This window comes from Belonocnema kinseyi, chromosome 9, assembly GCF_010883055.1.
Source record: "Belonocnema kinseyi isolate 2016_QV_RU_SX_M_011 chromosome 9, B_treatae_v1, whole genome shotgun sequence".
Taxonomy (NCBI): domain Eukaryota; kingdom Metazoa; phylum Arthropoda; class Insecta; order Hymenoptera; family Cynipidae; genus Belonocnema; species Belonocnema kinseyi.
The window spans coordinates 56866484-56889000 of NC_046665.1; the positions used below are offsets into that span (position 1 = coordinate 56866484).

Genomic DNA, 22517 nt, shown 5'->3' on the forward strand with positions numbered 1-22517 from the left:
GGATAAGATTGTAAAAAATATATAGATGTAAACGGAAAGATTGTAAGGAATGGAAGTCATGTAAACCCTTAGGGGACACATTATGAATAAAGAAGAAGTTACAATTTTAATTACACTATTTAAAAAACTATAATTTGTTACGCAAATTTTTGAATCGTTATGTATAAATAACCACTTAACACCTACTGCCATTAGAAAAATTCGAGTAAGTTCACTTCTTAAATTAAAAATTAAATTATTTTTATTTCAAATACTTTACAAATCGTTAAAAAACTTAAAAATTTTATTTCAAAATCTTGAAAAATCTGAATGTTGTTTTGCGTTTTTCAATTTTTAAATTATTTTTGAAACTTTTTAAAAATTCTACATTTTGTTAAAAAGTATTCGAATTTTTTCTCAATTTTTGTTTAAATAAATTCTCTTAAATTAATTTTTAAAAATAAATAATAATTTCAATTTTCCTACAATTCTTAAGGAAATGTGTTATACAAATTAAAATATTTAAATAGTTCAATTAAAATTTTAACGTTCAAAGTTTAGTTTTTTGTTTTTGATTTGTAATTATGGATTTTAAATGAACAGTCAGATATTTCTAAATGTTACATAATTATTATTTTTCTTAATTAAAAATTTACAAATTGAATGGTTTAAAAATGGAATATTTTCAACTGAAACAATATTTGAAATTTAATTAAAGCCTTTAATTACGAATATATTATTTTAAAATTAAAAATAGTTTATAAAGTTTTAATCGGGTGTTTACATTTGTCTAAATAATAAGACTTTCAAATTTAAACAGTTTAATTTTTTAAGTTTAAATCTGGAAATTCTAAAATTATAAACTGATTCCGAATCGACTTGTAAACTCAGTGACTATTTACTTTTGAATACTTAAAGAACAGTTCAATAAAAAAATTATTAATTAATGTATATTCACATTTTATTAAATAAAAATGGGTTTTTTTTTAAAATCGTAAGCCATCTATTTCAAACATTTCTAATTTTTAATTTTTTAAGTCTTTAATATTGCGTTTTAAAATTCTTTATATAAAAAAGTACGCTTAAAAATTAAAATAGAACATTTTTAAAGTGAAAGATTTTCGAATTACGCATTCTAAACTGAATGATATCATAATTGAAAAATATAACAATTTTGCTAATTATTTAAAATACGGTTGAAATCAAAGCTGGACAGATTTATTTTCTAAAAATTTGTAAAATTCCTGGTCAAAAAATAAATTCACTGTCATTTCCCGATTTTCAGTTCCAGTGGCCAGCCTGTATTTGCATTGATGTCAACGTATCATTTGTTGTTCTATTTTTTTTTCATTCTACTCTGTTCTGTCTGCTCATCACAACCACAGACATTCAAATGTTGCATGGCTCTCCCACCACTTCTCCTTATGCGACAGTTCTCCGCAGCAAGGGAGCCGAGGCTACGCTCTGTCTGCAACTTCAGACTACGCTCGTCCGCTCTCTGCTTATCATTGAGTAAAAATTTTACTACATACAAGACTAATTTTACTGTTTTCGAATGTCGACAAATCCTGAGAACGGAAATAGTCACGGTATGTATCAGCTATACCATCGATCTGACCTGAAAGATTGGAACTGTTGAGATCCAGCAAATTGTGACTGATGCCCGCTCCTTCCAGATATTTAATAAGCTGACCTAACTAGTTATATTTAAAGGTTTTACTGTTTGTGGTTTGGTCTAGATTGAGTATACATAGTTTCGGATAGTGCGAATCCTCTATATCGAAAATCCTTGCTGTCCAATTCAGCGCCATTTCCAAAATTTGATAAGACATGCAGGGTGGACTTAGCTCTAATCTAACAACAAAATCAGGTGTATTTCTAGTTAGGCGCAGAAGATTTTTGACTAAACGGACTTGTGCTTTTTCGAATACATCTAGATAGTTCAATCCGATGATGTGGGACGCATACAACAAGGAGCTCTTTATAATCGAGTCATGAATTTCAACAATTGAAGGACACGACGAGAACTTATTTCTAGAGAAGATATTTTATGATTGGGCTTAAAATCTCTCCCTGTAGGACTTCCTCCGAGACCGGCATATTCCTTTGAGATCTCGTCCACCACTTTCACGCAAGTTGAAGCCCTCTCATACAGACTTTTCAGAATTCTGATAATTTTTTAACTAACCCTAATATTAAAGAGTTTTAACCACATGTGAGAGTGATCTAACAATGGTAAAGCTCTTTTAAAGTCAACCACAATGGCATATACGTATCTATCCTTTTTTATAAATAAATTTGCGAAACAGAGGCCAAAGCAAAAATTTTGTTAATGCAAACCCTAACTCTGCGAAAACCTGCTTGGGCTCCTGGAATAATGTGGCACATCGAGTCCCATTTTTCCAATATAGACAATAAAATTTGCGTGAAAACGTTTGGGAGCAAACTAAGGAGGGCAATAGGCCTGTAGTTATTCGCGTTGGTTGGGCCTTGTTTTTTATGCAGCATGTGCGTTAGAGATTCAGTTCAATCAAACGGAACACGGAGTAAAATGGAAGTGAAAAATGGGGGTTTTAGTGCGGGTAGTCGAGGTATTCATTACTAAACTGGCGTTTTAAAAAAAATCCAGATTGAAATTAAGTTATTGATTCAAGTTGAATCGCGGTATTAACATCCTTAGTCAACTACAGAGATTACAGTTCGTCGGTGGTCTGACTCCTCTAGCGCACTGTACGAAGACCTGTCCAGAATAGGAATCAGCCCTACTCTCTAAATTTGATTTAGTAGGAATTTTACTAATTCATTCAGTACACTTCATTTTATTTGATGAATCAGTTATTTTCAGAAGTTTACTAATTTTAACAGTAAAAAAACCGTAACTGAAGTTAATCAGTTATACCGTAACTGTAGTGAATCAATTATAGACTTAGAATAAATTGAGATTAAAAATGTTTAATTAGGATTTTATTTATCCTCCAATATTATTTGTAATAATGAGGTTTAACCAAAAGTTTATTTATAGATTTTTCTTTAGAATATATAAACTTAATGTATAACAATACACGGGTGTAAATGTTGTCGAGTACTAAGAGTAATTTACAAATTAATTTTACCCGTGTATTTTTGTACACGCTTCATTTGAAAATATTTTATTCTTTCCATTACATTTTAATTTTTCACATATATTCCTGTCATCTTTTGAGAGTGAAGAAAATTTATTACATCTGTATTTCATTGATAACATATTGTCACTGAACGTCAAACATTTTTTGAAGGAGATAAAGAGGTGTATATCTGTGTGTGAATAAAATTTCATAAAAGATAAGTTTACTTTGAAAATTATAAAACATTTGAAGCTATTACTATTATGCATATAACAAACAATATTTTTTTCAAAAACTTACAGTTTCAGTTAAAAGAAAAATGTATAACACGCGTATTTTCTAATTAACAGTTTATTTTCATTGAATTCCGCAAACTAACTTATATTTTTAAAGAAAATTTTAATAAACACAATTTATATACATTCTTTTCCATATTATGATAATTATTTATTTTAATGACTAGAATTGTTTTCAATGTCCATTTTGAATTCCACGCAAGCGCAGTAATACACGGCGCCAAATGAGGTATTTTCACTTCAACCATCAGCTAACTTCTCTTCGTTAAAAGCAGAGGGGAAAACAATGGATCAAATGCATGGTACAAAACTTTATTTCTGTAATATCGTTGTAATTTATAATAATTATAATAATTTTATCATTTAATTAAATATAAATTAAAAAATGTAAACTATTTTTCAAATACACTTATATAGAAAAAATTATCTTTTATGAAGATATTAGCAAAATAGGGCAAGATTGAAATAAATCCCATGCATTTGCTTCCTTGTTTTACCCTCAGCTATCTACGAACTGAAGTTAGCCTCTTGATTTGAAGTGAAAATACCTAACTGGCAGCAGACGGCGGAAAATAGAGAATAAAAAACTGACAAATTTAATAAATTCAGCTTCAAAGTATTGTGCGAGGAATTGCTATCATTAGGCATCGTTGATGATGAAGTCATCGAAAAATTGAAAGGTAGTAATTTTTAATTGAATATTTATGCACAAAACCATTTAGAATTTTAAAAGTTTATCACCCCTTACAAGGACCTTGGGGGTAATTCCGATGACGGGTTTTCCTGTTTTTTTTTATGCTTACCTGAATGTTGTAGCCACGCTAACTTTACAAGGATTTGTTCAATCGCTTGAGCCATCGATGCACTTTTTAAATGTCCTCAAATGAAGGTCATTTTCATTGACCAGATATATGTCCAACCAAGATAAAAAACTTTAGGCATTTTAAGAATTTAAAAATATTTTTGTTTTCAAATTTCATAAATGTTTCTCAACATTTCTTATACATGGATGGAAGACTTGCAACATATGTAGTTTTATATAATTTTTAAAAATATTTGTCTGACAGTTTAGGAAATTTCATTAAAAGTTTTCACTGTATTTCAAATATTTTTAGAAACTGAGTGACATTTTTCAATTAGACTAAAATGTAAAAAGTTACATTTTTTAAAATTTGAAACAAATAGTTTTACGCGTTTTAGATATTTTTGTCAAAGTTCTTGGTGCACGAAAAAAGACTTGCAAATTATCCCAACGACATTTAAAATGTGTTTTGTCAGATTAAGAAATATCAATCTAAAATTCTACTAGATATAATATATATTTTCTTGAAATTTTTTAATTAGACTAAAATTCAAAAAGTTAGATAGTTTTCAAAAATATGGGATTTTTATTTTTGAGAGATCCGTAAGTTTAAAGCGTTATTTTTAGTGTATTTGAACCAGATTCCCAAATTATACTGATGAAATTTTTCAATTGGACACAAATTGAAAATGTTCTAGATTAATAAGTTCGCTTAATCATTAAGATCACTGTAATATGTATTAACCAGAAATATGTGCATTATTTAAATAATATTTTATATATAAGTAATATTGTTTGATTCAGAATGACTTGAGTTTTCAAATGCTTATTTCAATGAATGAATAAACAATTATTCGATTATTATTATTTGATTATTTATTTAATTATTTACACGTGCTAAGTAATTTCAAATTTTAAACAATTTCTCATTTCAAAATATCACCCAAATATATTTAGAACGTTACCTTTTCAAATTAATTGATTTCTTCAATACAATTATAACAGATCAATCAGTTTTATTAGTGCAGGTACATATAACTGATTTAATTAGTAATTTTCGTTTTACCAATCCAACCAATACAATTCTACTAATTTTCAGTGACTCAATTCTAGCTACAAAAATTAGTAGAATTTAAGTAACAATTAGTTATATTTTACTAATTCAAATTTAGAGAGACTGGAAAGCAGACTGCAAATGTATTTTGGATTTAGCGCGCGGCAATAAACATAATTCGTCGAAAGAATTCGAAAAGTCGAGCGAAAAAAGTCGACTGCCAGTCGACTTCGGGAGCGCAAAGTCGATTGTGAAAAGTCGACTTTCGGACCGTGAAAGTCGACTTTCGACCAAAGTCGAAGTCGACCTTACCAACCCTAGACTGGCGGGGATTCCGTGGTCTTGCGTTTCGCCACAACCTGAGCGCCGTTTGCATACCCTGTTTTGACTATTTCAGATGCAATGTCTGTAAGCTCGAATATTCTGTCATCCACATACAACAAATTATAGCTTAAGGCAGCTTTACAGATTGCTATCTCTTACCTCTTTAAAATATGGAAGCAGATTTTTGCTTTCATTTTGAACTTTTGTGTGTAGTTCTCAGAATTGCTGATCCTGGTGCTGGGCAATTTTATCAGTTACGATAAGATCATTTTCTTATCATTGAAGGAACGCAACTGAGTCAGGAGGAGCGGGGTTTGTCCCGAGGTCCTCTTCCAATCTGTCTAACAGATTCGACCTGATCTGGGCGTATTTCGATATTGAGAACTTGCTTGCAGGAACCACATCTTCTTCAAGGAAACCAAAAATAACAAGGTTGTTGCTTGACTTTGAACTTTTTGTTTTCCATCCTGAGATGGTCAGCTTTATTGTGGAAAGACGAGAGTGAGGATTCTTGGCTCCCTATTTTTTGCATTAATTGCTCAAATGTATCCTCAAAGATTTCGGTAGACATCCCGGTAAGAAGCCCTGCATTAAAAAGTATTAGAAAATTTGAATCCCTAAGAATGCCGTTTCTGTCCTTAGTTTTTTAATTCTCATTAGGCGGCAAAAATTATAAGATTTAAATCCCTTTTAAAGCCGATCGGAGCTGTCAGACGTAACCTTGAATACATTAAAAACACAATTTTCGTTTGAAGCATTAGAACGCGCTCTAAAAGCATGAAATTTGCCAAATCTAGCAGGATTTTATGTGAGAATACATTTTTTTATTGTAAAATGTTCGCTTTGCTCAAATATTATCAATTGAAAAAATATAAAATCATGATAAAAAATTTAAAAAATTATTTTTCACCAGAACCTTCTTTGTGGGAATGGATCCTGACATAGTAAAATTACCGATGCTCTGTTTTAAAAAGCTTTTCGCCTGATTATTATTCGAAAAACAGTAAATAAATGTAGCAAAATTTGCTAAATTAAAAGGGAATAAAATTTGTCTAATTCTTGGTTGCTTTGTGGTATTCAGCAAAATATTGTCAGCGCTAGGTACAGAAAGGGATTCAATTTGAGAGCTAACTGCAACTGCCGTGGATATTCAAAATGGGAGGACAAAAACGGGATTCAGAAGTATTCAATATTTCTCACGTTACCACTGAATGAATGAAATTTTTCAATACTTTTTTAAGCAAGCCTTTTTACCGGGATTGTATCAATAGATACACTTCACACCGAGAGATTGCACCACAAAACACACTGTTCACCGTGAATAAGAGGCGCAAAGAAAATAGAGAGCCTGTACAAGAGCAGTTTAATGCTGATTTTTTTGCGGTAATTAATAGAACAACGACAATCAATGTGATTCGTAATAACTAGTGCTAGACAATCACTGTCAGTACACTTTTTAAAGCACATTGCCCGAACTCATCTCAAGAACAACCAAAATTTGACGAGTGAAATAAAAACGCGACCGACGGCCATAAATTTCACTAATTAAAGAGATTGAAACAAGGTTTAAAATGTTGTGTAATGTTTCCCAAATAATCCTAAAGTCAAAAAAGAATTCGGGAAAATTAATATATATATTAAAGGGAAAAATGGAGGCGATTGGGCTTGCTTCCACGATTAAAAAAATATTAAAATATTTTTTTAAATCTAAAACATTAGTAAGATCCCTTTTCCTCTGTAAGAAATGGTTTTGTTAATTTTGGTAGAAAACAAATTTTTACACTCAGTAAAAACGATGTAAGAGTGATTTTTAGTCTGATTTTCAAGTATCTACAGAATTATTAATTCACAGTGATATTTATTCTGTTTTTTATTTTCCTTGTGAAACTTGTATGATAATTAAAAGTGGACAGAGAAATTAATCTCATTTCTGCTAATATTGATGTTTTAGTATTGAATAGTGGCAAAATTTGTATATTTTTATGTCTTTTTCAGTTGGAAGTTTTACAATGGACGCGCCAGGCTTCACGGAATTCGCCAAGGCAATGATAGATTACATCACGGACTATTTGGAAAACATAAGAGATAGGTAAGATTTGTGAAAATGTATAATTATTAAAATCAGAGCAATTTTACAATGTAAGTACATAAATATCTTCAGTTTCTAATTAATGTGAATTTTTAAAAAGAACGAGAAAAATATTCTGTAATATAAAGATTACAATTTATTGATCAATTAAATGTCCACTTCCGAATCAAAGTGTTTTTGAATTGAGGCCAAAAAAGCGTTATGAAACAAAATTATCCGGGTTTAAGGAAATGGATGTGGAAGTGACAATCTCAAAGTAACACTAATCTAAAATTAAACCAGGCTGGACTGCGGATAGCGTTACAAAATTTAGTTTTCGATAATTTTCGATAGTGATTGAAAATAGGAATTTTCAATTCTTTTGCAAACAAAAAACTACTCGCAAGATAGTGGGATGCTCAATGAGAAGGAAAAATGCTTGATTTACAAAATTATTCTACTGCGAGAAAATAAAAATAAAAGATACCGAAAACACATGATAAACGAAATTTTTATGCTAAAGGTCAGAGGAAAATAAAAAACCTATTATTTTTCTTTATTATATGATAATCAGTTTAAGAAATACCAATGCACAAGGATTTACAAAATTGTTACTACCTTTAAATTTTAACTTAATTACGATTTTTTATATTAATATTTTGACAAGATCGTTTTACCTGAATGTGTATTTGATTTTTGAAGCCATTTTTATGCAATAAACCCATTTTTGATAAAATTGTTGGTTGCTTAGTTCTATTATTATCAGTTTTTTAATCTATTAATAAAGATAACAAATAATAATCTTACGCATAAATTTTTTTATTCAAAATTTCGAAATAAGTAACTGTATTTCATCATAAAATTTATTTATAAGCTTTTCTAAACATTATTGATCAAAGATAAACTTTTATTTGTAAAATTTTTCACATTTTCTAAGAGGTAAGAAAAATTAAATTATGGACAAAAACTTATTTTGAAGAATAAAGAAAAATTAGAAGGGTTTTAATAATTGAAACCTCGGCTGAAATGAAGTTGTTTCATGGATATAAAATATGTGTTGATACAACGTTATTTCAGCCGAGGCTTCAATTTTGAAATATTTTATGAGATTAAATTTTTGTAATATCTCTAGAAAAAATGTAACTATTTTTTATTTTAAAGGGTTAATTTTAGCAGAAAATTTGAAAAGATTTACAAATATTCCAAGTGATTTCTTCAAATTTTGAAACAGAATGCAGAAGTCTTTAAAGCAAATTTTTGAAAATTTAAAAATTTTTTTGGTACTACAAAATTTAATCAATAATTCAAGTAAGTTAAAGAGATTTATAAATTTCAAAAAGACTAAAAATAATTATGAACTTTATAAGATTAATAAAAAATGAACGAAATCTAGATTCTTGAGGCTATATAGGGATTTTTATCAGCTTGAAGAGAATGAAAAAATTATATTCAGATTCCTGAAAAAAATTAAAAATAATGCTGATTTTCAAAAATTAATTTTCAGAGAATATTTCAAAAATATTAGATAAGTGCAAAATTATTCCGTAAGAATTCCGAAATTATCAAAGAAAGTTTTGAAATAGTTTTGAAAACAAAATTGAGAAAAAATTGTGAATGCTCTTTTTTAGAAACTAAGGAAATACATGCATATTTTTAAGTTAAAACTATTTTCTATTTCTTATGGATCCTGCGTGAACGAATTTTTACGAATTTCGCGTAAAGGTAGTCAGAATCCATAAAATAGAAAAAAAATTTCGTTTGGAAACTTAAAAGTATATACGTGCTTTCTTAGTATATTAAAAAGAGCTTAAAAAAACATTCATTTTTCAAAGTATTTTTCTATTTAAACTACTACTATTAATAATAATAACGAGTTGAGAAATATTGAAATTATAATAATTATAATTTTTATCATTAAAATTCGAAAACAAATTTAAATATTAGAAATTAATAAAAATTGCACATAATATTCATCGAGTTTAGAAACAAATATTCTAAACAATAATTTAACTTTTTCTTAACTCTCTCAGTGCTGTAGAATTTATTACTAGAATGACCTACTTTGTTTATTGTTTTCCTTGTTCCTGATATTTCATTAGACCATAGTATTGACTTTTATCAATTTTCTTTTTTTTTCTATTTCACTTGTGTTCATTCTAGATGCTTAAGACTGCATGACGGGTAAATTTAAAAACTATTTTCATTGAAAATAATCAAAAAAATCCGAAATGCATTGTAGTAATATTTATACAATGAAAAGTTATCAGGACCTTTAGTATGTACTAACTGCAAATCCTCTTGGGCGAAATACAATTAGAATTAGACAGGGGGAGTGGGTGAAGGTAAAACGAAAGGATTGGAAACATAGCCTTGCAGCTCAGGTTAATCGTTAAATTCACCTGTCGATCATAAAAGTAAGTGTTTATCATAGTTTAAGTACATCAATAACAATAACCTCACAATTAATCGTAGGAAGTACCAGGATATAAAAAATTTAAGCCTTGGACTCATCACACTATTCACACTATTTGACACTTTTCTAAACGAGGACACTATTTTGTTACTGTTTCAAAAGTAGACGAATTTTTGACATAAAAATATGAATTTTCAAAAAAACAGTTAAATTTTTAGTTGAAAAATTAATATTGACTAAAAAACCTAATTTTTTCAAAAAATATAAATCTTGAACGAAACAAATTAACTTTTAAAAAAGAAGTTAGAGTTTCAGCAAAGCAGTTAAATTTTCAACACGAAAAAATGAATTTTTATCGAAAAGTTTATGGTTGGCATTTCAACAAAAAAAGATTTGAATTAAAAGTGAAAAACAGTTGTATTTAGTCAGCAAAGACAGATTTTCAACCAAATACTTGAATTCCCAACTTTTAACCAACACAGATTAAATAAGAAGAACTTAATTTAGAAAACCAATTTCAATCATATTGTTGAAGTTCCAAGCCAAAAAGATGAATTTTCGACAAAGAAGTGGAATTTTGAACAAGAGAATATGAATTATCAATTTAAAAAGTTAATTTTCATACAATAAGTTTAATTTTCAACAAATTAGTAAAATTTCCATTTATAAAAATTAATTTTTATCTCAAAAAAGAAAACATATTTTCTGCTAAATGATGAATCTTCAGCCAAACCAAAATAACTTTTTAGAAAATGTTATCTGTGAAGTTGAAAATGTATTAGTATTATATTTCAACGAAAAATATTTTAATCAAAAATAAAAAACAGAATTATTATTATTATTACAACATTGAGCCATTTCCCTTTCGGGGTAGGCGTGACTCACTCGGTAGGGGAAAGGAGTAGTGTGTGGAAGGGATAGAGATTTTTCAGATTGATCCAGAATTCACGTGCTATTTAAGTTAAATAACGCGTTCGTTCCGCAACACTGCTGCAGCCCAGGTTGCTGATCAATCTCTCTAGCAATCACCCCAAGCGAAGAACCTCACGAAGTCGTTATGTAAGGTTCCCCACTTGGGTCCATCAGTGGCCAATATCTTTTGTTTCAGGCGTCATTCACGCTACTGACACTCTTTTTATTAACTATTTGCCGCCATACTTTCCTGTCCTGGCATACTTCTCTAGCTTCTTTTATGTCCATGCATTTTTTCATGCAGGCTCTCGTGTTTCTGTGACTTCTTATGTCTCTTCTAACTAGGGTCTCATTCACACATTCTAACCATTCTTTCCGCGGCCTACCTCTGGGCACACTGCCATTTACTTTACCTTGATACACTTGTTTCGTTAGTCGTTCATTTGGCATTCTCTCAACATGCCCGAACCATCTTAACCGATTTCTTTCCCATGTGTCTACTAGCGTCTCTTCCGCACCACATTCTTTTAGAATTATCTCGTTGTCATGTCAATTGCGTTAATTTTACTCTCTACAAAATACTTGAATTCTCAACTAAAACAGATTAATTTCAACCAAATTGTAAAATTTTGCCACCAAAAAATTGATTTTCTATCAAAAATACAAATTTTCAATAAAATAGATAAGGTAAGTGTGCCAGTTATCGGAAGCTTAAGGCGAATTACAGAATTAAAATGCTTAAAAAATATATTAAACATATTTAAAGCTTAAGAAGTGGGTTTTATCGAATAAAGCGTACCTCTAGAAAGGTAAATTACTTATTACTTGTAACATATGCTATTAGAATGAATATTATAAGAAGTTCGAAGTTATAAATACGAGAATACATAGGTTATCGGCACTTCGATGTGTGAGTGATCGGCAATAGCGTTTAGGAAAAGAACATTTTTGCTGAGACCGAAGAACATAACAGCTTACTATATTTAAAGTACTGCCCATCTACCGACAACCCATGCATTAACGAAGGTTGGCACATTTACCTTAAATTCGGAACCAAACAGTTACATTTTCTACAAAATTATATAATTTTCTACAAAACAGGTGAATTTTTGAACTGAAATATATTAATTTGACACTAGAAAGTTGAAATGTTAACCAAAAAGGTCAGTTTCTACGTAACAAGATGAATTTTCATAACAAAAAGATAAATTTCTGAATAAATTTGTAAGTTAAGAAAAAATTTCAATCAGATTGTTGAATTTTCAAGCCGAAAAGATGAATTTTCGAGAAAAAGTGGGACAGTTTATTTTTAATCAATGAGATGTATATCGAACAAAATGGTTCAAACAGGTGATAAAAAAATTAATTTTTAACAAATAAAAAAAAAAAGAATTTTTTACTAAATTGTGAATTTGTAACCAAAAAATTATCTTTAAATACAGTTTTAACCAAGGATTTGAATGCTCAATTTTGAAACAATAAATTTTCAAGAAAAAATGTAATAGTTCATATTTCAAGAAAAAGAGATTAATTTTTAACCAAACAGTTGTATTTATAATAAAAAAATAACTGAATTTACAAGTAAATAATTGAATTTCCTACTAATAAATGCATTTTCAACAAAAAAGTCAAATTTTTAAAGAAAAAATATTAAACTTTAACGAAAAACCATTCGTATTTCAAGCAAAAAGTGAAAAATGAATTTTTAGCAATTAAAGATTAGTCAATCAAAACGAAAAAAATAAGTTCATATTAGCTATATTTATTGTAAGATAAAAAATTGTTTTTAACAAAAAAAAAAAACGAAACGTATTTGCAACCATAGACGTGAATATTTAATGAAAAATATAAATCTTCAACAAAATAAAGATTTTTTAGCAAAGTTCAACCTTCACCCAAACAAATCAATTTTTAACAAAAAAATGAATTTTTAACCAAATAGTTCATTCTAAAACCAAACAAGATTAATTTGACTAAAAATTTTCAATTTTCTAGAAAAACGATAAATTTTTAGCATAACAAATGCATTTCTAAATCAAGGAGAAGAATTTTCAATAAAATAGTTGAATTTTCAACACCAAAACATGAATTGTCAGCAAAAAGTTAATTTTAAACAAAACGGTTAAATTTTTAACCAAAAAGCATGAGTTTGAACAAAATTGTTGACTTTTAACCAAATAATGAATCTTATCACTAGGAATATAATCGCCAGAAGAAAGCATCTGCAAAATGACAGACATTTAAAATGTTTCTTATAGAAATTCTCTTTTCCTTGAACATTTAAATTCCCTGACTTTTCCCCTTATTTCTAGGTTATCCCTGGCCTCTTTTTATTGTATCATTATTTTTTTTACTGTTTCTTCTGTTAAGTTTTCTTGACGTGAAAATAAAATTCATTAAAATAATTATACATAAATATTTGAATACTTTTCTAAGATTTTATCGTTATACTATATACTTAAAAAAATTAGTTTAATTTTTTAAATTACGTAAATGTGCTTTATTTCTAGAAACACATTTATCGTTAAATGTAGAGGTCTCATCTTAAATTTCCATAATTCTAGTTTAATAATATAAAAACGGCTTAATAACTAATGATTTCGAGAACAGGAATAATTAGACTTTTTAAATATGTTGTATTTTGTTTCCTAAAACTACGTTGAATACCTACTTATAATTTATAACTTATATACAACATTTTTTAATATAGTTGTCAAAAACGATATTGTTAACCGCGTTGTCTGGTTAATCACTCACAACCCATTATTTAAATTTAAACTTTAACATTAAAATTATTGTTAGGGTTACCGTGGCAGAATGACTGTCACTAGTCTTTTTGGCTATTCCTTAAGACATTTTATTTTAAAAAGTTAAGTAAATATTTAGCAAAGATAGCAGTTACATATTAATTGTGAAACATGAGGGCGTTTAAAAATATAAATTGTTTTTCACGTTGACATTTTTTTCCATTGTATAATACTTCTAATTATATTCCAATCACTTAAGTTCTCGATAATGGGAGATGTTTTACATTAGTTTGAAATTTTTTCGTCGATTCAAAATTGATGAATTATTGGGTTTTATGTTTCAGGAGGGTACTTCCAACAGTAGAACCGGGATATATAAAACCATTATTACCAGATGAAGCACCTCAAACTCCAGAAAGGTGGGAGGATGTTATGGCTGATATCGAAAGGGTCATTATGCCAGGTGTAAGTATTTTTTATTTATAATGTAATACTTTCTATGAATGTATTTTTTGTAATTTAATAAACGATCAGACACAAAACGTATATTAAATAGATCCTTCTCAATTTTCATCGAACTTTTAAGAAATGTGGTTCTCATCGCTTTGATTGAAAAGGTCATTGTTCATAAAGTCTGAAAATGGAGCAGTTATTGCGTTACAGTAGATTAAATTTAAAACCAATTTAAAAAACTTTGACAACTGTCTTAAAAACAGAAGAGCGGATAAAGAGATATTCCTACAATAGCATATTGCGCAACAAAGGGGCGAAAGGTGAAAATTGCACGTGTGTGAAGTTAGCTGACCGAGCGAAGCGAGGGCAGATATCACACGAGTGAAATTGTTGCCTCGCCCCGACTTGCGCATACACTTTTTCATAAAAAATGTATCGAGAATTTGACTTGAGATGCCTGCAACTTCTTTGCGTCTCATCAAAGTTGTTATTCTTTGTAAATAAGTAGACAGTGACAGGTATAGGTTAGAATGACACGATTCTTGAAACGAGATTCGATAAGAAGGAGAATAGCTGCAGACAACTGCAGATAAAGTAGAATGTATATACTTTCGATACAGGTTACGGCGTGAAGTTATTTTCGCAATCGCCTGCTTCTACTTTCTAGTTTAGGGTTGAAAACACAACTTTCGACCCGCTACGGGGGCATCGAAAGTGAAGTTTTCGATACATGTGTTATTAAAAAGTTATTGCGCTCTGGGGGAGGGAAGTACTAAGGAAATCTTGATCTTAAGACAAAGGTCATTTTTCAAGGTCACTCAGGGTGAAATTCTCATTTGTTGTTGATGTTCAGCCAATGAAGACAAGATGTGATCAGGTTGTTGTCAATATTCAATCAATTAAGGCAAGATATGAACAGGATGTAGTTGGTTTGGATTGGTTCTTTTGGGTTTGCTTGGGACGTTTAGTTTGGGTTACTTGGTTTCGTTCAGTTGCTTTGGGATGGATTTAATTAGTTTGAGTTAGTTGGTTTAAGTTGGTTTGTTTGGATTACTTGGTTTGGTTGAGTTGGTCAGAGCAACTTTATTTTTATTAGCTTGTGTTAGTTGGTTTGAGGTGGCTTGTTTGGGGTACTTGGTTTGATTTAGTCAGTTAGGATGCTGGGTTTTGATTAGTTTGTGGTAGTTGGATTGCATGTATAGGTTTGCGTGGGTTGGATGGATTTGATGGTTTGGATTGGTCCCTGTGGGTCGATTCGTTTATGGTGACTCGTTTGGGTATGCTTGCTTGCGTTAGTTCCTTTGGGTTGACTGTTTTCATTTGATCAGTTGGTTTGATTCATTTAGTTTTGTTCGTAGGGTTCGGTTTGTTTGTGATTTCATCATTTCGGTTGTTTCGTTTTGTTTGGTTCGTATGGGTTCGTTCATTTGGATTGGTTCGTTTGGGTTGGTTCATTCGGAGTGTTTCGTTCGGGTGTTCTCTTTGGTTGTTTCTTTTGGGTTAGTTCGTTGGCAACAAACTCTTCATTTTGTGTCTTTATTGGCTGGATATTGACATTTTGATTTCCTTTTCTGGATTTTCATGTCCTCCTCATATCTTCTCTCCATTGGCCGCATGTCAATAACAAATGAGAAGTTTACCCTGAAATACCTTGGAAAATGACCTGTGTGTTAAGCTCATGACTTCCTTAGAATTTTTCCCTCAGAGCGCAATAACTTCTATAGGGAACTTTTTTCTCTGATCTTCTGTTTTTAACCTATGATTCGAGATTTTCTAAAATGGTTAGAAGTTTAAACTTCTGTAACTCGAAAACTGCCCATTGATTTTTTTTTTAATTAAGACGATGAGAACTAAAATTTTACAAAGTTTTTCCGAAATCGACAGGGATCCATTTCATGCAAATCTTGTGCCTGGTCCATTAATTGACGCCTATGCCACTTTTCATGCTAAAATTTTTATTTAAAAATTTCCAATATGTTTATACTTGACTGCTGATACTGATTGATCAAATACTGATACTGATTGATCAAATTCTGTCTAGTCTAGATGCATAATATAATTTTTATTTTTTACTTTATATAAAAAAGACAGAAAACCGCTGAAAATTAAATAAAGTTTGGTGTCATCTCCTATTCGTGTAGATATTCCACTTTTAAAAGCATTATCATAAAATCATTTCATTTATTTTGAATAAGTTTATTGATTTTTAAATGAAAAATTTATCTTTTTTAGTTGAACATTCAACTATTTCGTTTAAAAAAACCTCTTTTTTGTAAAAAGGTAGAAAAATATAATTTCTAAATTTAACTTTTCAGTTGAAAATTTAAGTATTTTGTTGAAATTTTTTCTTTCTTTTGCAGAGAATTAATTTTTTTAAACTAAAATTGTAACTATACCATTTTTGGTTAGAAATTAGTATTTTTATTGAAAATTGAACTTTTCTAGTTTAAAATCCATGTATTTTGTTAAAAATTCGTCTTCTGGTAGAAAATTAATCTTCTTGGTTGAAAATGCATCCTTTTTAGCCAAAAATATAACTTGGTTGAGGCTTGGCCGATAATTCAACTATTTTGTTAAAAAATATACTGTTTTTATGAAAATTTAACTTCTGAGTAAAAATTTAACTTTATTGTTTAAAAAAACCTATTGCCGAGTACATAGTTCGTCCTTCGGCTTTAAAATCAGCAGTTTTATGGAAAATTGATATATTTTGTTGAAAATGTGTGCTTTTTGGTAGGAAATTAATCTTTCTTTTTCAAATCATCTTTTGGTTGAAAGTTGAACTAGTTTCTTAAAAATTCAAATTTGTCCAGATTTGCCTAATTGGTTTAAAATTTACCTTTTTTGAAAATTCGTTTTTTCAAATAAAAATTAATTCCTGATCTGAAAATTTCTCTGTTTCATTTTTGGTCTATCAGTTAAAGTCATTTTTAGGACTCGAAGAAGAGTGGGAAAAATATTTTCTAAATTTTCAAAAAACTTTCAAAGTTTTAAAATATTTATGGTCTTTTTGAAACTTCTTGAATTCCGAAAGATCTTTTAGAGTAAATCCAATTATTTAGGAAAAATTAAAAAATTTAAAGCAATTGCCCTAAAATCTTTCAGATGCTTTTTTTACAATAAAATTATAATTAAAATTATTTTTTCTACATAAAAAGTCATAATCCTTAAAATCTTTTTTAAAAAATGTATCACGCAATCTTCAAAAATCTACATATTGATTTCAATTTTCTAATTTTTCCACATTTCTAATTATTTTTGAAATTTTTGTACAACTTGTAAATTTATTTTCCAATGGTTTGAAATTTTCCTACAATTGAGCCTCCCGCGATCAAAACGAGACACGCTCGAAATGCCTTGGTTTCAGTTGGCCACTTGATTATTCTCGTTCTTGATTTTTTCAAGTCGGATTTCCAATTTCTTTGAAATAAGATATGCTTTAAAAAAATTGAAAATCCGACTTGAAAAAGTCAAGAACGAGAATAACCAAGAGGCCAACTGAAACCAAGGCATTTCGAGCGTGTCCCGTTTTGATCGCGGAAGGCTCAATTGTTTAATGTTTTAAAATGTACTTTTTGAATTATTTTAATTATTTCATACTTTAAATTATTTTCAAATCTATTTTAAACTCCGCAATATTCCTTAAACTTTCTAGAATTTTTCCCCAAATATTTTAATCTTTCAAATTCAAGAATTTTACTCAAAAATCTTTCATCTTTTTCGAGATTTTTAATTTGTTGAAAATAAACAATTATTTAAAGTTTTTCTTAGAAATCTTAAAAAAAGTGTTCTCCGGAAACCTTCCAAAATTCTTTAAATGCTTCTTTTTCTCGAAATAAAAAAAAAATTATTAAATGCTAACTTATGAATAGCAAGATATCACAGACTTTTATAAATTTCCTTAGAAATCTCAAAAAATATATATATATTCTTTGGAACTCTTTCAAAATTCTTAAAATGCTTCTTGTTCTGGAAATTTTTATAAAAAAATTTATTTAATGGTAAGTTGTGAAGAGCAAGGTATCACAGACTTCTATTAAACAAATTATTTATATTATATTTTATTATATTATTTATTATAAATAGTATTTATTATATTATATTATATTTTATTAATCTGACAAAAAAAGAGATCATTTGTTGGCCAAAAGAAATTTTGGATTCAGGGTTTTATAAAAAAAAAAGAATTTTATGAATATCCCAAAAAGACTATCTTCAATATTAAGAAAAAACTTTTAAAACATATACTTCATTCTAAAAGAAATACCGTAAACTTTTTAGGTCACTCACTGGGGTAGTCCAAAATTCCACGCCTACTTTCCCACAGCTCAATCTTACCCAGCAATTGTTGCGGATATGTTGAGTGGTGCTATAGCATGCATTGGGTTCACTTGGGTAAGAATTTTTATTCTATATCAATATTTATATAAAAATTTAAGAATCTTCAAATATAATTCAAATTTAAGCAATACATTAATTTACCAAAAATTTGTATTCTTAGATTGCAAGTCCAGCTTGTACTGAATTAGAAGTCGTAATGCTAGATTGGCTAGGCAAAATGATTGATTTGCCAGCAGAATTTTTGGCTTGCAGTGGTGGAAAAGGTGGTGGTGTAATTCAGGTAATTAATCATCACTTTTAAATCAAAATGAAAATACTTATATTCTCATCTCAAATATATTTATATTTTGTTATAGGGAACAGCGAGTGAAGCCACTTTGGTCGCACTCCTTGGTGCTAAAGTGAAAAAGATTAGACAAGTGAAAGAGGAACATCCAGACTGGTCGGATCCGCAAATCATTGATAAATTAGTCGCCTATGGGTCCAGTAAGTACTCAATTCTAATACTAGTTATTTATTTATAAATTTTCCGCTGTAGTGCTGAAAACGGATTTTTGATTTTTTTTTTCAATATTAATGTGTAGAATTTCTGAAAATGAAACCAAGAATCCAACGGCAACCAACTTAATCCCCTTTCTTCTCTTTTTCATTTCTTTCGTCTTATTTATTTTTATTTTTATCAAAACACAATAAAAAAACATATGTCAAAAATAATCACTAACGTTTTGGCACTCATACAGCTCCCTCATTAAGGGGGGGGGGGGGATTTGAGCAGACAGGAACAGCAACGAAACCACGATGCTCTCTTCCTGAAAACTAAGAATAAAACAAAATTTTATTCTCCGATCAATTTTTTATTTTCATTGACCACTCTTATTTAAAACCCAGAATTTTCATCATCTATACACAAAATAAAACAATAAAATTTGCTATCAACATTTAAAAAATTCTAATTTATTTATTTGTTTCAACCGAAGGAAGGCGATTTCATACCATGAAAAGTAAAGTTTCAATCTGCAAACGCTCTTAAATTTTCGACCGTTTATCAAAAGCAGTTCAATTTTTAAACAAATAATTTAATTTTTGTAGACAGTTGAATTTTTAATAACAAATTTTCAATCCAAACGTACAAATTTTCTTCGCCAATAGACGTTTTTTCAACAAAACAGTCGAATTTTCGACCAAAAAAGAGATTTTTAAGTCGCAGTTTCTTCATAATTTTTCACCTTGTTTGTAACTTCATAATTTCTGTTAGGTGATAATTTATTTAAGATTATTAAAATAATTGTTTAAAAAATTTATTCTTATTTTGAATACAATTCGCTTTAAATAATGCTAAAAAGTTTCTGTTTTTTTCCAATTTTTAAACTTATTTTTAACTTTACAGTCAATTTTGAGGCAATAATTATTGAAATTTAACATAAATAATCGTTTAAACAAATTATTATTGGTTATAAATATATTCTCCTATAGTAATTCTTGATGTTTACGGTTTTACTTGAAATTTTCAACTTTTTGTCCACTTTTCACTTAGTAAGGTAATAATTAATTCAAGTTTGCAAATTTAATTGTTTAAACAAATTATTATTGTTTATAACTATATTCTCCTATAATAAAGCTTGATAGCTACGTATTTTTTTACATTTTCTACTTTTTGTGCTTTTCACTTAGTAAGGTAATAATTAATTTAAGTTAAAAGATCTAATTGTTTAAACAAATTATTATTGCTCACAACTATCTTTCTCTAAAGTAACGTTAGATAGGTGTGATTTTTCCTAATATTTTCAACTCTTTGTCGACTGTTCACTGAGAGTGAGGTAAGGAATAATTTAATTTGGCATAAACATTTTTTAAAACAAATTACTGTAACTTATGTTACATATATGTTATATATATGTTATGTTATATATAACTTATATTACTCCTGTAGTAATGGTAAATATTTGCGGTTTTTGCTAAAATTTTCAAATTTTTGACCACTTTTTACTTAGTGGGGTAAGAATTATTGAAATTTAACGAACATAATTGTTTAAATAGAAAAAATTATTGAATAATGAATGTGATGTTAAATCTTTTATATTACTATATCCTGGGAATATGATATGTGTTGATCTTGACATATCATATTCCCAGACCATAGTTTAGTAAAAACCGCAACTTTCATATATGAAAGTTGCGGTTTTTATATATGGATCAAATTAAATGTAATTTTTTTAAGGAGTTACTGATAGCCTTTATTTTAAAATAAATATTTATTAGTTGTTCCCAACTAAAAGTTCAAACTAGAGCTGATAATTTTTTTAAACCCGCAACTTTCTAGCATTACTCAAAGAGAAGATAGTTATAACAAATAATACAATATTTTAACAATTCTGCTTGTAAACTTGCATTAATTATTATCTCACTATGTGAAAAGAGTAATAAAATTCAGAAAAAACGCAACTATCTAGCATTAATATGCAAGATTAGTCACAAAGTATAATAATTTGTTTAAACAATTATTTTTATTAAAATACATCAATTTATACTTTGATCAGTGCAAGGTTAATAAATGGTGGAAATTTTGAGGAAATAAGTGCGACTATGCAGCGTTAATATAGACTCAAACGATAACAAATAATAATAATATGTTTGAACAGTTATTTTTATCCAATAGCATTAATTCTTGTCTTTCTGTAATTTCAAAGTTGACAAAAAATTGAATATTTGATCAATATTCGGGAAAACCCGCGAATTTCTAAATCTATACTGAGAGAAAATTGCTTTAAACAATAAAAGATTGTTTTAACAATTTATTTAATATGTAACCATAAAAAAGTAGTATTTTATAAACTTAAAATAATTTGTATTTTTTTAAACGCAAAAAATCATAATTGGTGCCAAAAACTCGCAAAACCCAATTTTTGACTTACGGGGATTTTGGGACCATATAAAACAGAATTATGTGGGTGATATTTAAAAAGTATTTTTTGATTTATATTCTATAGCTAACTGTGAAGAGAAATTGTGATTCTCTACCCAATTCACCTAATATTGATGATTCTGAACAAAATTTACAAAAATGTCTTTTTTTAGCATTGTTGATCTTATTAATTTTTATAGTGAGATTTGAAGCTTATCTGATCTATCTTTTTACAAATTGTAACATGCTGGTGTTTAGAATAATTTTTTTTAATAATGCGTATTGATAAATATGAATATAGATAATAAAATATGATAAAATATAAATAAATGTTAATTGTGAGATGAAAGGGAATCAATTCATGTCGTTTGACAATTCACACACGTGTGAGAGATCTACAGGGTAGTGTGTGAGAATAGAGTACTTCATCATGGAACACTTTATCACCATGGTAACCACCTCAATACCCTCTTTTCACCTCCCCTATCCCATATTAAATCGCAAAGTTAACAAGGGAGAGGGGTTTTGTACGTTCTATGATTTTCAATTTAGCTCCTATTCATTATCTTGATTTCTTCTTTGTTCTCTGATATTATTTCAGAAAAGGAAAAAATATATTTAATGCTCTCTTTCATAGGATACTGAAATTTTTTTATTATATTTTTTTACAGCAGTGCACTTTACTTCAGTTGCTTTCGCTTTATATCTTGAAACACTAAGAGAAAAAAGTTAAATGTTCTGGTTGATGTAACTAATAATAATAAAAGTAACAAGTTTTGAATTTATTTATTCATTTTGACCGGATTGAAACTCTTCTGAATTTTAAAAATCAGGGTGTACAATTTGAAAATTAATATTCTTTGACGACTTAGTTTCAAAATAATAATGCATTCAAAATGCATTCGCGAATCAGACTTTTGAAAAATATTTGTTACAAAAAATTAATTTTCAAATTGTGCGTCATGATTTTTAAAATTCATAAGAGTTTCAATATAGCCAAAGTGAACAAATTAATTAGAAAATGAATATTATTAATTAAATCATCCAAATCTTAAAAGGTCAAGTTCCAAAACTTTAATGTTCTTGTGGATGTAATTAATAATAATAATAATATTATTATAA

The 22517-nt window shown here is 28.6% G+C and overlaps 1 protein-coding gene across 1 annotated transcript in view; it reads left to right on the forward strand.

Annotated features, from left to right (window-relative positions):
• LOC117179518 (aromatic-L-amino-acid decarboxylase) overlaps positions 1 to 22517 on the forward strand; it is a 60295-nt gene that overhangs the window by 25424 nt on the left and 12354 nt on the right. Inside the window, exons 2-6 of the mRNA XM_033371398.1 lie at positions 7555 to 7648; positions 14044 to 14164; positions 18434 to 18547; positions 18654 to 18773; positions 18850 to 18979. Of these exons, the coding sequence (XP_033227289.1) occupies positions 7569 to 7648; positions 14044 to 14164; positions 18434 to 18547; positions 18654 to 18773; positions 18850 to 18979 (565 nt within the window). The 5' untranslated portion in view covers positions 7555 to 7568. The remainder of the gene's footprint in view (positions 1 to 7554; positions 7649 to 14043; positions 14165 to 18433; positions 18548 to 18653; positions 18774 to 18849; positions 18980 to 22517) is intronic.